Source organism: Alosa sapidissima, chromosome 4 (assembly GCF_018492685.1).
Source record: "Alosa sapidissima isolate fAloSap1 chromosome 4, fAloSap1.pri, whole genome shotgun sequence".
NCBI classification, from domain to species: domain Eukaryota; kingdom Metazoa; phylum Chordata; class Actinopteri; order Clupeiformes; family Clupeidae; genus Alosa; species Alosa sapidissima.
Genome location: NC_055960.1, coordinates 1,218,653 through 1,232,640, shown reverse-complemented (window position 1 = coordinate 1,232,640; position 13,988 = coordinate 1,218,653). Strand labels below are relative to the sequence as shown.

Sequence of the window (13,988 nt, the reverse complement as noted above, 5' to 3'; positions counted from 1 at the left end):
GTTACAAGTCTGTTATCACAAATATTAAATATGAAACAAAACTCGCTGCAAACAGGGAAACAATTCCTGCATAGGCTACTTACCACAGCTTTGTGTATGGTGCTAGATAACATTATGGGCTTCTGGCTAACATTTTCAGTAGTCCAGAAATAGTAATATTTTCAGTAGTTCAACTGACACTGGCAACATTGAGTTGAGAAGAGGTTTGTGAGCGGAACACCTGTCCACAAGTTTGTTTTTTTGCTGTCCAGCTCTATTCTTCCTATAGTGCAGACGCAATAGCTAACTTACACTGAAAGAGGTACTATATAGCCTTCAGCAGAGAGGGGCCCTATGAATGGGGTACTGAGATGGTTGCATAAACAACACCACAAACAGTCAATGGTGTCCCTGCTGATTCTTTCCTGACTGGAACGGCTACTGCAGATATGAATCGCGACTATGGCAACCCAAATAAAATGTCCTGGGTTGTATCCCAGTCTTTGGGAACCAGTGTGATAAAGAATGTCTGTACCAGAAAAACAGAAGATTAATTCGGCCACTGGAGGTATCTATATAACGCTTGACACATGGTGGTGGTGGTGTACACTGTACTAGTACATTTTTTTTTTATTATTGTCAATGAATGTAAAAATGCCAATTGAGATGTAGTGGTTGAGGTATAAACCAGTCATGGCAGGAAAGTTCAGAGCGGCGCCTGTCTTTTAACTGGAGTTTAAACCGCAAACCGGTAGGAAAAACTATATTGTCAAGACATTAGGCAATTAGGCTACATTACCCCGGAATACAAAAATAAACTTTGGAAAGACAAAGTTTTCATAGAGAGCCTCAATGACCGAATCGGTGGATTTACCTGTTGTCAGTTGAGTTCATTCATTGTAGCTCTACAAACATAGGCTAGGCTATTTTAGCCTAAATCAGCCATGAATTTGACAGAAGATGTTAGGAAGTTTGAATATTTGCACTGAAAGCACTTGCTGTAGTAGCCTAGAAGCTATGAAGCTATCTCCCTCGCAGGCCCTTCACGCAGCGTTATTGCTTTTCTCTGTCTGCGAAGATACACTTGATCTGTCAAGATACATTTGAGTCGGATTTTGTGACTCACGTGTATATTTATCTAAAATAATTTATTCTTCATACATTAGTATGTTTTGGTTGTGGGTTAAGTGGTGGGGGGAGGATCCACAGATATCAGGCTGCGAATGGATGGCATGCTACTGATCAGATTGCCGTTTTTCCTGCCAGTGGGTCAAAATTCTGTTGTGTGTTTGTGTCTGTTTTAGTGACATAACCACTCTATTGTAATATTTTGAACAACTAGAATAAATAAGCACAAACAAGGACATGTCACAATACAACTCTACGCAGAGGAGAATGAACAGGGCACTAGCATTTTCAAATACGCACATGTACTCCTTATTAATGGAAAATCCATCGCAAAACTAATTCTTGTTATTGACCATGTTCTTCATGTTTATATGCATCCATTTTTTCCAATAGGGTGAGGAGGAGGTTGACATGTGTGCCACTGAGTTGCTGTACCAAGGAATTCTTCCCAGTCTGCCTCAGTATATGGTAAAAGCTTATACTTGCACTGAGTTATGGACTCAAACCAACCTTAGTGTTGGTTTTTAAATAGCATATATCTTCAGCCAGTAGATTGGCCAATTAGTCAGATCACCCATGTTATGCTACCCATCAGAAGGCTGAAAAGATTTGGAAAAAGGTTTTGTAAGACTACAGTCTCACACCACCTCATATCTAAAGACAAGTCACAGATTATGTTTTGCACCGACCAGGAATCTTGCAGGGTCACTATTTACAAGACTGCTACTAGATTCCTTGAAATCTAGTGCACGTTGGGAAATAATTTAAACATGAACTGAACAAGGCTTGTACAGTATAAACGACCCATATAGCCTACTCATGTAGAAGTCCGCTCTAATTCATCCCAAAGGTGTTCTATAGGGTTGAGGTCAGGACTCTGCAGGCCAGTCAAGTTCATCTTAAATCTTGTGGAAAGCCTTCCCAGAAGGGTTGAAGCTGCTTTAGCTGCAAGGGGTGGACCAATGTCATATTAAACCCTATGGACTAAGAATGGGATGTCACTTAAGTTCATATGCGAGTCAAGGCACACTCTATATCAGGTTTTTATACAACATTTGTCATTGAACTCTTTGAGAGGACTGCTCTTAGGAAATTTGAGTTGAAAATTACCTGCTCTGCATTATGTGATTTTATCCTGCACTCTTCAATCTTTGAAGTTTTCTTGAATTACTAATGATGTCACTTTTCAATGTATGGTGTTTATTCTGTGATGTCCCACAGATTGCTCTGCTGAAAATTTTGCTTGCAGCAGCTCCCACTTCTAAAGCTAAAACAGACTCCATTAACATCCTGGCAGATGTGCTACCGGAGGAGATGCCGTGAGTGACTTCTTGACCAGAATGTACACAGTTTGGTTACGTATTGAATGCCTCAGCTACTTCTCGTATTCAAAAAAATATGTCTAAACATTATGAAAAACATCAGAATATGGACTAGTTTCAAAAGCAAATTTGGTCAGCTTTGGTCTATAGCTGTTGTCACAGTTTTGAACAATCACTTTTTTTCACCATCTTGCTTAGACCCCGTGTTTTATGTATGGGTTAGGGATGTCACTTTTCAACCAATATTCCAACATTTGTTCCAACATTAATGGGTACTTTATGGTTCGAATATGAAGTGCCAGTGTAGTGCACAGTTTCTTATAATTGTATTTCTTGCCGTCTGATCCAACAGTGGGTGCTCTGAAAGTTTTGTATACCCTCTTGACCCATCAGTAAATTAAGCTATTGATATGTTTTTATAGGAAAATAGAAGATAACGCCAAGCAGAGGAGCCCTGTGGATTTTGTGTTCTGCACTGTAGATGGTCAAAGATTTGTCAACTTCATAAAATTATTACACCTCTATGACAACTTATCTTTGAGTTCGACTGTTGACTTTGCACCCTAATGCTGAAAGCTTCAGCTGTAAACTAATTGCATGACTTTTGAAATTGGTTCAAACTTGCTTCTTGAGAAAAGTGACAGCCCTAGTATGGGTCACCACCATCTGTCCCATTTACACTTAAGGGATTTTCTCCTGCTTTGCACAAAATTTGATATACCATCTTCTTTTCACTGCAAAAGACTGCTTATCTAACCAAGTGTTCTTATATATTTGTAGTATAAAGAGACTTATCTAGCTCTTTCTCATAAGATCATTCAGACTTAGTTTAATAAGAGTTTGACTTATTTTAAGACGTCTTATCAAGACAATTTGCCTTACTGGCTTAATGCATAATAAGTAGTGCTGTCAGTTAAACATGTTATTAGCGGCGTTAACGCAAACGCATTTTAACGGCGCACATTTTTTAATCGCGAGATTAACAGTGTTTTTTGGCTTAGCAAACTTTGTAGTTTTTTTTCACATGCTGTTACAACAACTAGTAACGTTAGAAAAACTACAACACCACACCGGATTTAGCTAGACCGTAAACAAAACAAGGGGCATGCCGCACACACACTTGTTTGGGCTTGCGAGCCGGCCAAAGGGTAGTAGGCTAACACATTTATTGCGTGCTGCCAAAGATTTTTTTTTTTAGGTTACACAGTCACTTGTTTTGTTAGGCCTATCAACAATCCTCTTTGGCTGCTACTATTTTGACCCTTTGATGCACCGTTTCTTGTCCTCGAACACTTCCTAGCAAAGATTCTAAGAACTTTGCTTGCTAGTAGGCTTCTGCCCAAAGATTCTAGAGCGTAGCTCTAGATTCTCATGAGGAAGCTTCTCCGACACACATTGCACACGGCCCTCTCCCTACATACACAGCACACTATCCCATCTCCCTTGTCCCCCCAACACACACACCAAGACCCCTGGCAGTTGGGTTAGCCCCGTGAGCCGTGGATCTGCCCAAGGTTTCTTCCTTGGTAAGGGAGTTTTTCCTTGCCCCTGTTGCTCTTGGGTGCTCCTTGTTGGTGCCCCCCCCCCCCAAATCTCAATCCTCCCCCACCTTTCTTATGCAGCCCTTGCCACTTACTCTACTAAACCCCTCTTCTACTGCACTTTTTACCCCCCCCCATAAATGCACAAATAGGCTGACATCAGACATAATTTCACTGCATTTCTTACTTCCAGTAACTATATGCAAGTTACGATAAACTTCCTTGTATGGCATTGAAGTCTTGAGTTACTGAATTGGCTGGTACCATAAAGCCTATTAGACTCCGCTATTTTTTGACATAATGGCAGCGTTTAATATCTCTGACTCGAATGGGAAAGACGGCTAGTAGTCACACATTACTTCTAGTTATTAATTCACAGGACATTCAATCCTTTATAAACAGTTATGAAGAAATATGTATATGTAACTGACTCATGTCGAACCTATGTACATTACCAACCTAATTCGTTTCCAATACCCCAATGTTGAGGACAAATTTAGCCCGTAGCTAACGCTAATATCCAATGTAAAACTTTAGCTTGCTAGCTAGCTAACTGTGGAACTATAACATAACAATTATCTACCTAGTTGTAGGAAATACGGTCATATTTCAAGTGATAGAATTAAGGGTCGACATTATGACATAAAGTTAAGCTTGCCGAACTTAGTTATACAGTCAGCCATTTTGGTGAAGATCAGATAAAATGTGTGACCTGTGAAAATGTTTTCATGTTTCTGGCAAAACCCAAGATGTCGGCTAGATCCATTACGGTTTCGTCACAAGTTTAGGAACGCCAACAGTAATAAGACCTTACTAGTGCGTTTTAATTCCAAATTGATGTCAGCAACATGATTCAAAAAGTTGGGAAGGGGGCAGCAAAAGCTGAAAAAAGTTGTGTAATGATGAGAAATGCCTGCAGGAGCCTTTCATTTAATATTCAACTAATCAGGGTAATTGGCAACATGGTTGGGTAAAAAAAGAATCTCTGAGGTAAAAATGGGAAGATATTTGCATGTGCTGATATGTAATATCATAACTGATTACTGAAAGTGTTACAGGATAACTGGTTATGAATAGTGTATTCAGTATGTGTTTGTCTGATAACATTTGTCTTTTGTGTCTGCAGAACCACAGTCCTACAAAGCATGAAGCTTGGGGTTGATGTGAATCGGCACAAGGAGATCATTGTGAAAGCCATCTCTGCCATCCTTCTGCTACTTCTCAAACACTTCAAACTGAACCATGTGTATCAGGTAACTAGATGAATAAGCTTAGTCAACCACTTCAGATTATGTTACAAAGGTGCATTTTTTGCAGCTATTACTATTGTGTTTTAAAGGATTAGCTTATTGTGCCTAAAGGTGGCATGTTAAAAAAGATGAATGGTCATTCTTGCAGTTATCAAGTAGGCAGGCACACTTGTAGAAGTAAAACTTGTCACTTCAGAATTAATCTTCATTTTCTATTTGCATTTCAATCGCTAAGCTTGAAACTGAATGTAATATTTTAAAATGGAATTCTTTTGAATTAATTTGCTCTGATACGTAAATGATCCTCGTAAAAAATCCCAATGCCTAGGCACTAAAGCCCATTTAAAATAATTTGATGGCTCTCCTGGCTGTCAACCTATTTTCTTGCCTACCTGGATGCTCTCTACTTATGCACTCATTACAAGAGAGTGGCCCGAGCCCTCAGATACACAATGCAGTACTAAAAAGCCAGTTTGACATGGTTCATATATTTCTTTTTAATTAAAAGTTCAAATTCATGTTGGATGTGGTTTATTTTGTTATCTTTAGTGTCCATTAGAGTAGTCTATTATAGAAATAGTGATTCCTGGGAAAAAAGGTTGACGACATAATGTTTAATTCCTCCTCCCTCATGGACCTGATGAATGAAACGGGCATAGGGGACAAAATATGCATAGGCAACAGTTTAAGCTCAACATACATAGTTTAACCTATGTAAACTTCCTACAGCTTTGATTTCAGCTTTGAGCCTACAACATCCTAAATCAGGGGCGGTTTTTCATAGGGCAGTAGGCTATGGGCAGCCGCCGAGAATGGCACGAGCGCTCGCAAAAGAAGCAACAAAAAAAGTCGGAGTATTTTTTTTTTTTTTAGCTTTCATTTGCACTAATCAGTTTTCTATCGCTCATCAAATCAATCATATGTCACTGTGTGGGGAGTGGGGAGGCACCCTATATTTGCACGCGCCTGTGCTTATTGCTGAAAAGCTAGTCCTCACACATACAGAAGATGAGAAGGGGAAGGAGGTGGGGTGGCCGGGTATCACTTTCTCCCTGGAGCGGGGGAGCTAAATGTCGGATATGCTAGCCTCTGCTGTCAGTTCTGCGGGGCATCTGACATGGAAATGTGTAAAATGTGTGTGCAAACAGGCAATAATGATGTGCTGTCAAGTGTCAACCTACTTTCTTGCCTACCTGCATGCTCTCTACTCATGCACTCATTAGAAGAGAGTGGCCCGAGCCTTCATATACACAATGCAGTACTAGTGAGCCAGCTAAATGAGTCACCCTGTTATAAAAATAGATGAGGTAGAGCAGTTTGTTTTTTTGGCCAGTGATGTCACTCAGCCCCCCATACCTGTCTAAATCTCCCCACAAAAGTCTCAATTGTTTGTACTATGTTTTTGCTAATTTGTGCTGTTAAAAGCAAGGATTAAAGTTCTCCGTCGTACGACGGATTTCCGTCAATTTGATTTTAGAAATGTCATATTTGAGATCGATGCAGATCCGTAAAAAAAAAAAAATTGGAGGGGGGTGGGCTATATCACCTTTCTTTTCCTTTTTTTAAGGCAACTACAAATATTAGGTCCGATCACGGCCGGATTATGAACTTTCGGGCCCCTGGGCCCAGATGTATTAAGGGCTCCCCACTTATTGTCGTATATGTGGGAGGGGGGGTTTTGGGGGTCCTCCCCCAGAATATTTTAAATTTTTTTGATGTGATTTCCAAAATGCACCTGTATGGTGCATTTTGGGGATGGCCAATACTAAATTTAATCAGATTCATAGCCTTCATCCTGATTTGTTGATATTGAGGCAGTGATTCCATGCAAAGGCTTGGGCTTCAGGGCCCCCTGACCCCTTGGGCCCCTGTGCCTGGGCCCGGTAGGCCCGTGCAGTAATCCATCCCTGGGTCCGATGAATGAATGTGTGTGATGGTAAATGTTTAAAGACCTAATAGTGTTCTTGAGAACTTTCTGTGTCTCAATCAGTGACCGCTCAAGAAGATACGTCAGCCATGAGTTTCGCTTTGTTTATGTTGTAGCTACACGCTTGTCTCATTGGCCTGGGGCGTTTGCTTAAAAAAAAAAAAGAACACGTCTGGAGGACTAACGGTCTAAAAGTTGGATTATAGTGATAGTAATTACTATCGCGAACTCTTGTCAGGGGAGGTCATTCATTTTGGGTGTCATCTATGACTTGAACAGATAGCCTGCTATGCCACCCGATGTACTATTATTGTTACAGTTTTTAATCATGCAACTAACATTATGTAGCGACGCAATATAAAACGTAGCCTATGCAATTTATTATCCCGTCTGTTATAACATGTACAACAATGTTTTTCACAATTTGCGATGGAAGGTTTTGACTGAGCGTGTTCACATAAAATAATAATAATATTGTCATCATCGCAAACTGTTGAGTAAGGGGGTCAGTCGTGTTTGTGACGCACATACAGTACAGCCTTGTAGCCTATTTTGCTTAACGACAGGTTGTGAGTGTATGTTGACAAAAAATAACCATGCAATTAAAATAGTCAACTTAAAACTTCAGAATATTAATTTATAGCACAAAACCATAACTAGTAGGCCTACCAGAACCTCGCATATTAGCGTCATGATTTGTGTGCGTCTATTTGGCAAGGCCACTAGCTGTCATAGATGCGTTGTTGCTAAAGGAAGGCAGGTGTCAAAAGTTAAAAAAATAATGGAGATGGGCGGCTGTTGGAAACGGGGGAGAACTAAGCCATGGTGTAAAGAAATTAAAGTGCCAGGGGTTTGCTTTTGCGCGGTTTGCTGCAAGAAAATTTTTTATGGATGCAATAGGAAAACGTTTTAGCACGCCAACAATCAGAAGACCGCCATAAGGTTAACTTTCATGCACTTCAGGACATCTTCCCTACCTGGTGCAACTATAGCCACCACGACAGAGGTAGGCTACGTTTATCTTACGTTTACGACCATTTTTGCGCTCAGAAAGTAGGCTACGCAACACGACCCCTCACCATATCGCAACCAATTGTCAACCTTATACAATCTGTTGCTGACCTCTCCAGATTGTCGTTATCAAATGCGCAGACCTCCTGCATGAGCACACACAGTATTGCTGCTCATTGGAAAACTGAGTTGTCTGTAAAACTCAAAATTACCATGTTTTCATTAAATGCGGATGAGGCAACAAATGGAAATATGAACAATATCTAGAATCTTCTGATTCGTTACTTTGATGAGGAAATGGGAAGTCTTGCAAACTTGATTTTATAGATTTTACTTGGTGTTGAATTGCATATTAACAAGACGGCAATGTCTAATCAGCAATGGTCAGGGATGGTACTGAAATATTATTTTGTTCATCAGGAAAACTCAATCTCAATCAGGAACACTCAATTCGCCTTATTCACATGGCAGCCATTGGCGGCTAGAACGAGGCTACAGGGTACATGTTCTATGCATTCACCTGTAGGTGGCATTAATTATATAGTAAGTGTACCCTGTAGCCTCGTTTTGGTTTAAACAATGGCCGTCGTGTGAATAAGGCGAATACTCCCTTTACTTTGCGGTTTGCATCTTTTTGTACATTAAAAACCAATAGGCCGCGACCGCAAAAGGGGTGCTATCTCTATAGGTAGATATAAACAACGTATGACTTATGGCCTAAAAAAAGTTCAGTCAAACGATTTTTTTCCCACTTTAATCCCTGTAAAAGACACATTTCTTAATATAAAAATAATGTGGTAATCGTTATGGCTCAAACCAGCACAAAAGAATAGCAATGCTATAAATATGTTTTGGATGACATGGGGAGCCACCTTCACGGAGGTAGGTACTGCGCGGCACTACAGACAATGTTGGGGTAACTTTGCTAATTATACTTACTTGCAAAATAGGCGGGTCAATATATGAAAAAAAAAAAAACACCTAACCTCAAAAAAATTGATACAAAAAGTTTTTTCAACTGATTATGATACCTTTAGATGTACTTAATAACATATTAAAAATCTAGTAAAATCTGACCTCAGTAAAGGGGTCATTTTCAAGATGGCGTCCAAGATGGCCACCAGAAGCTAATTTGGGATATCTGAAGCATTATTCAGCCTAGGAAAGTGTTTTTCGTGTTTAATCAGATTTAGAGGTCACTGATTCATACATGTCACACTAAAGTATCAGATCATCATTTTCAAAGACTTAGAATTTTTAAGATGGCGTCCAAGATGGCCACCAGAAGCTAATTTTGGCTATATCTGACGCATTATTCAGCCTAGGAAAGTGTTTGTCGTGTTTTATCAGATTAAGAGGTCACTGATGACTCTTCATCTCCTTTTTTTAAGTGTTCATGGTTCATTGGTTCATTGGTACATGGTTCATTTTTTAGTGGGTCATGGTTCATTAAAGTCATAAAACAGCCACTTACTCGCAAACTCTACTCTACATATTGTAAAAGCATATACCCTGTACATGAAATATAACATTAATCAACAAAATAACATTTCCATCTTCCTCCACACCAAGCATAATACATACTCTATTCTGTATAGGCATATATAGTGTAAAGCAGATACATTTTGGCGTACAGTCCAGGGAAAACAAATCAAACACTCTAAACTACATATTTTCTGAAAGCATATAACCTGCAGATGAGGTATAACACCAGTTAAGACATGTCCCATCTTCGTCCATGCCATGAACAATGCATTGCCCTCTGTTCTGTATAGGCGAATCTAGTGTATAGGGGATACATTTTAGCCTATATTGTCCAGGCAAAACAGATTAAACACCCCAAACCATATATTTTCTAAAAGCATATAACCTCTAGATGAGATATAACACCAGTTAAGACATGTCTTATCTTCCTCCATGCCATGGAGATGGTTAATAATCCTGTATTGCATTTGCTCTGTATTAAAACACATTGATTTTAATTTATGGCTGAAAAAGGTAGAGCATTGAAACATTTTCAATTTTAACATTTAAAATCATATTCTTGTTTAATTTGACCATCATTTGATATCAATTTCACCCCTGTAGGCTGAATAGTAATTGAGATATAGCCATTCTAACCTGTTGACAGCCATTTTGGCTGCCATTTTGAAAATGACCCCTTTCCCAAGGTCAGATTTTACTAGATTTTTAGTATGTTATTTAGCATGTCCAACAGTACCAGAATCCATAACAATTTTTTTGATGTTGAACCCTATATTGACCCGCCTAAAATACAGTGTTGTATCTTTGACAAATATTCTCAATCTGAACTGTTATTCACCTGTGTGACCTTTTTTTTTTTTTTTATTGTGTGCTCCCCCCCCCCCCCCCCCCCCCCCCCCCAGTTTGAGTACATGGCTCAGCATTTGGTCTTTGCCAACTGTATTCCTCTAATCCTGAAGTTCTTCAATCAGAACATCATGTCTTACATCACTGCCAAGAACAGGTTGGGTCATTGGTCTTAGCTAAAAATAACTTCTATAGCTTAAATGGTCTCATAGCCTGAGATGTCAACTGAATAAAAGACCTTTTACATTGCCTGTGTTATTAAATCTGACTACCACCGCCATCTGTCTTTCAGTATATCAGTGTTAGACTTCCCCTACTGTGTGGTGCATGAACTTCCAGAGCTCACTGCTGAAAGTTTAGTAAGTTGCTTGTTTTGTTATTATCACAAACCCTGTCCCTTAGTCTGTCACTCCCTTGCACTTTCTCATAAATGTACAAACACATTTCCTGTCATTGTCTTTGACATCACACAAACACACACACACACACACCATTCATACATATTCAAGATTACTGGCATGCACAGACTTCTTGAAGGGCAGGGGTGAAATAAACAAAAAGGGCACCTATGTCACAACATGGGGCCCCAACCTCACACAAAAAGCTATGATGTATCAAGTATGAGCCACTGTGTCCCTGGACACATAAATGAAGAGGGCCCTCCTCAGAAAGTTTGTAATACAACTAAGCTATGTAAAATAATAAATGTAAAATGTGACCCTGCAAGGCGAAACCAGTCGTTTTGCGCACGGTGCTATTTTAAAAAAATCCATGATAAACAAACGCCGAATTAAAATGTCGAATTTCACGTTTTCGCATAATTCGACAGTATACAGTCTACACTTTCATATTGTGAACAAATTTGACGGATAAACATACGTTTTGACTGTTAAACCCTTACTTAATTTAGGTGAAGATTCAACACATTAGCAGTCATTCCCTTTGTCCACGCCACTATAAGGTTTTACGGTAGGGTATGGTAGAGCTAATTTACTCATTAGGCTACTCATTACTTGTTACTCAATGTGTCAGCTCTATCGTTCTTGGCAAATGTAACAAATATGAATATGAATACGAATATGAATATGAAAGACTTGCCTTTCAGGGCACGAACGGTCAAAAGCACCAAAGAAATATCCTGGCGTCATTTTAGGGACCAGGAGAAGTTTTCCATTGAAGTAGGCTAGCGCATTTTAAAAGTAGGCTAGGCTACACAATCAACAATGTGCACACAGAACTTCCTCTCCCCTTACTTCCCCCGAAATAAATTAAGTATATTCTATAGTGACACCTTATGACAGTCCCAGGTATTAACTAGGGCAGGGGTTTTCAACCAGTGGTCCATGAGGACATTGCTGGTGGTCCCTGACCATGGATTCAGTAATATAGTTGCAATGTGGGAATCAGCATTTTTATTCAGTGGTGGTCCTGGTGTTAATTAGTCAGAATGATGGATCCCTGGTTCCCAATCAGTTAAAAAACCCTGAACTAGGGGGCAGAAAAGGACTCATTGCACGGTTGAAACTGCATAGTCAGTCATCCGCTTCAAAGTCACACTACCGTAAGGCTAATAATAGCTGTGCCCTCACCCTATCGCACGTGACAATTTACTTAAAAAGGTGATTTTCTCCACTGGCGTATCGTGACCGGAGAACCATGCCAACTTTGGATGCGGTTATCTTAGCGATACTTTTTGCAATACCCTCGATAAACATATCGTTGGAAAGCTTAGTTTATGGCCGTTTGTGTGAGTGCAATAACTTAATTTAGTAAATTTTACCAAAGCGACTGGTTTTGCCTTGCAGGGTCACAAATAATCCCTTAAATGATGACTTCTGGTGGGTTTTGTTGGAAGAAATAGACAGATTGAAATGTACAAATATGACATAACCAACATATTTAAGGCATCTTGTTGTGAGAGGCCTCATTCAGATATCAGATACCACCCCCCCCCCCCCCAATGCATGCCAGTGTTAAAGATGCATTTAAACTAAGACATAATATCAAGTATTAGTGTTTTCATTCTACCATTACAGGAAGCTGGAGAAAACAATCAATTCTGCTGGAGGAACCTGTTCTCCTGTATCAACCTGTTGAGGATTCTCAACAAGCTCACAAAGTGGAAGCACTCCAGGACCATGGTATAAGAGCCACTTTACATTGTAGTCAGTGGTGGACTGTTGGTTTTGTGTCGGGGCCCTCAATAACGATAGCCCTTTTCAAGTCAAACGCAAGCTTTATACTCCCAGCAGTTCGTTTGCTTTGCCAATGCTATTTTTAGCTTCTAGACTCCGGCCATCTTTGGTAAAAGGGAGTTTGTATGGAGATGGAGCGAATATGAGAGTCTGCAAGCTCTTATTATGGGTTCATATCAATTGTATTTTTGTCTATCCTCCCTTCCTTCCTTCCCTCCTCTTTTCCTAACCCCTCCTAATTAATTTTGTGAAGGAAACGAGAAAGGAACGATAGGAAGATGGAGGAATGAAGGAGAGACGGATATGAGAAATGAGACGTCCTGCTCATTCATGCATTATTTTCAAGTGATGTCTCTTATTGATGATGCGGCGCATCACCTCTTAAGATATAATTGACAGACATGCAAATTGCAGAGAATATGAATTCACACCAAAGCCTAAAAATGTCATATGAACATGGGCTCTTCTCACTTATTGATCCTGATAATGAGGTAATGTTTGATAGTTCTCGAGACATGAATGAATACTTGGTATACAATGCGTGAACAAAACAGGCATGAACTCTTTTTTTATTTTATTTTTTTTAAAGAGTTCATGAACATTATCATGAACTACCATTTAGTTTGCAAATGCAAAATTAGATTTCACAAAGGCAATTTTCAGTTTTACAAATGCCATTTCATTTACAAATACACATCTACATTGTGAAAACCAATTTACAAGTTACAAATATGTTTTTTTTTACGTGTGGATTTTTGTGTGACTTTCATGCGAAGAATGTCTCAAAAACATGTAACTTTGGAAAGCGAAGAATGCGTGTGCTGGTGATCCACACATGCAGAATCACATTTCACAAATGAAATTTTCGGTTTTACAAATGGCATTTTATTTTCAAATGTACATCTATATTTGTAAAAATCAATATACGAGTTACAAATATGTTTTTTTTTTTTTTTTATCTGTAGATATCAAAACACATGCAAATCAAGAAATATTTGTGGATCCCCCTCTGCGCATATACAAATATTATTGAGACAAATTTAGCTCCATATATTAAACCAATATTAAACCTATTAAAACAACCAAAATATTAAGAAGAGCTATTTTCTTTCATTGAGTTAAATCGAAACAATGTCTTCTAGCGCTCGTGGACTGATAGCCCTACTTGTAGGCTATTATTACCCTGGCTTGTATTTGGGGGCTGGCCTTTATTTGTCTGAATCGAGCACGACCCGGCTATTAACTGAGGCCCGGCTATACATAGAATCCCGGCCATAATTTGAAGATTTACGGTACTCACGTTT

General features: G+C 39.3%; 1 protein-coding gene across 3 annotated transcripts in view; it reads left to right on the top strand.

Annotated features, from left to right (window-relative positions):
• Window positions 1-13,988, top strand: part of strip1 (striatin interacting protein 1) — a 66,267-nt gene that overhangs the window by 41,319 nt on the left and 10,960 nt on the right. For all 3 annotated transcript variants that reach the window (XM_042088896.1, XM_042088894.1, XM_042088895.1), the window contains exons 14-19: window positions 1,501-1,575; window positions 2,329-2,426; window positions 5,097-5,223; window positions 10,546-10,646; window positions 10,782-10,848; window positions 12,526-12,630. In XM_042088896.1, the coding sequence (XP_041944830.1) occupies window positions 1,501-1,575; window positions 2,329-2,426; window positions 5,097-5,223; window positions 10,546-10,646; window positions 10,782-10,848; window positions 12,526-12,630 (573 nt within the window). The remainder of the gene's footprint in view (window positions 1-1,500; window positions 1,576-2,328; window positions 2,427-5,096; window positions 5,224-10,545; window positions 10,647-10,781; window positions 10,849-12,525; window positions 12,631-13,988) is intronic.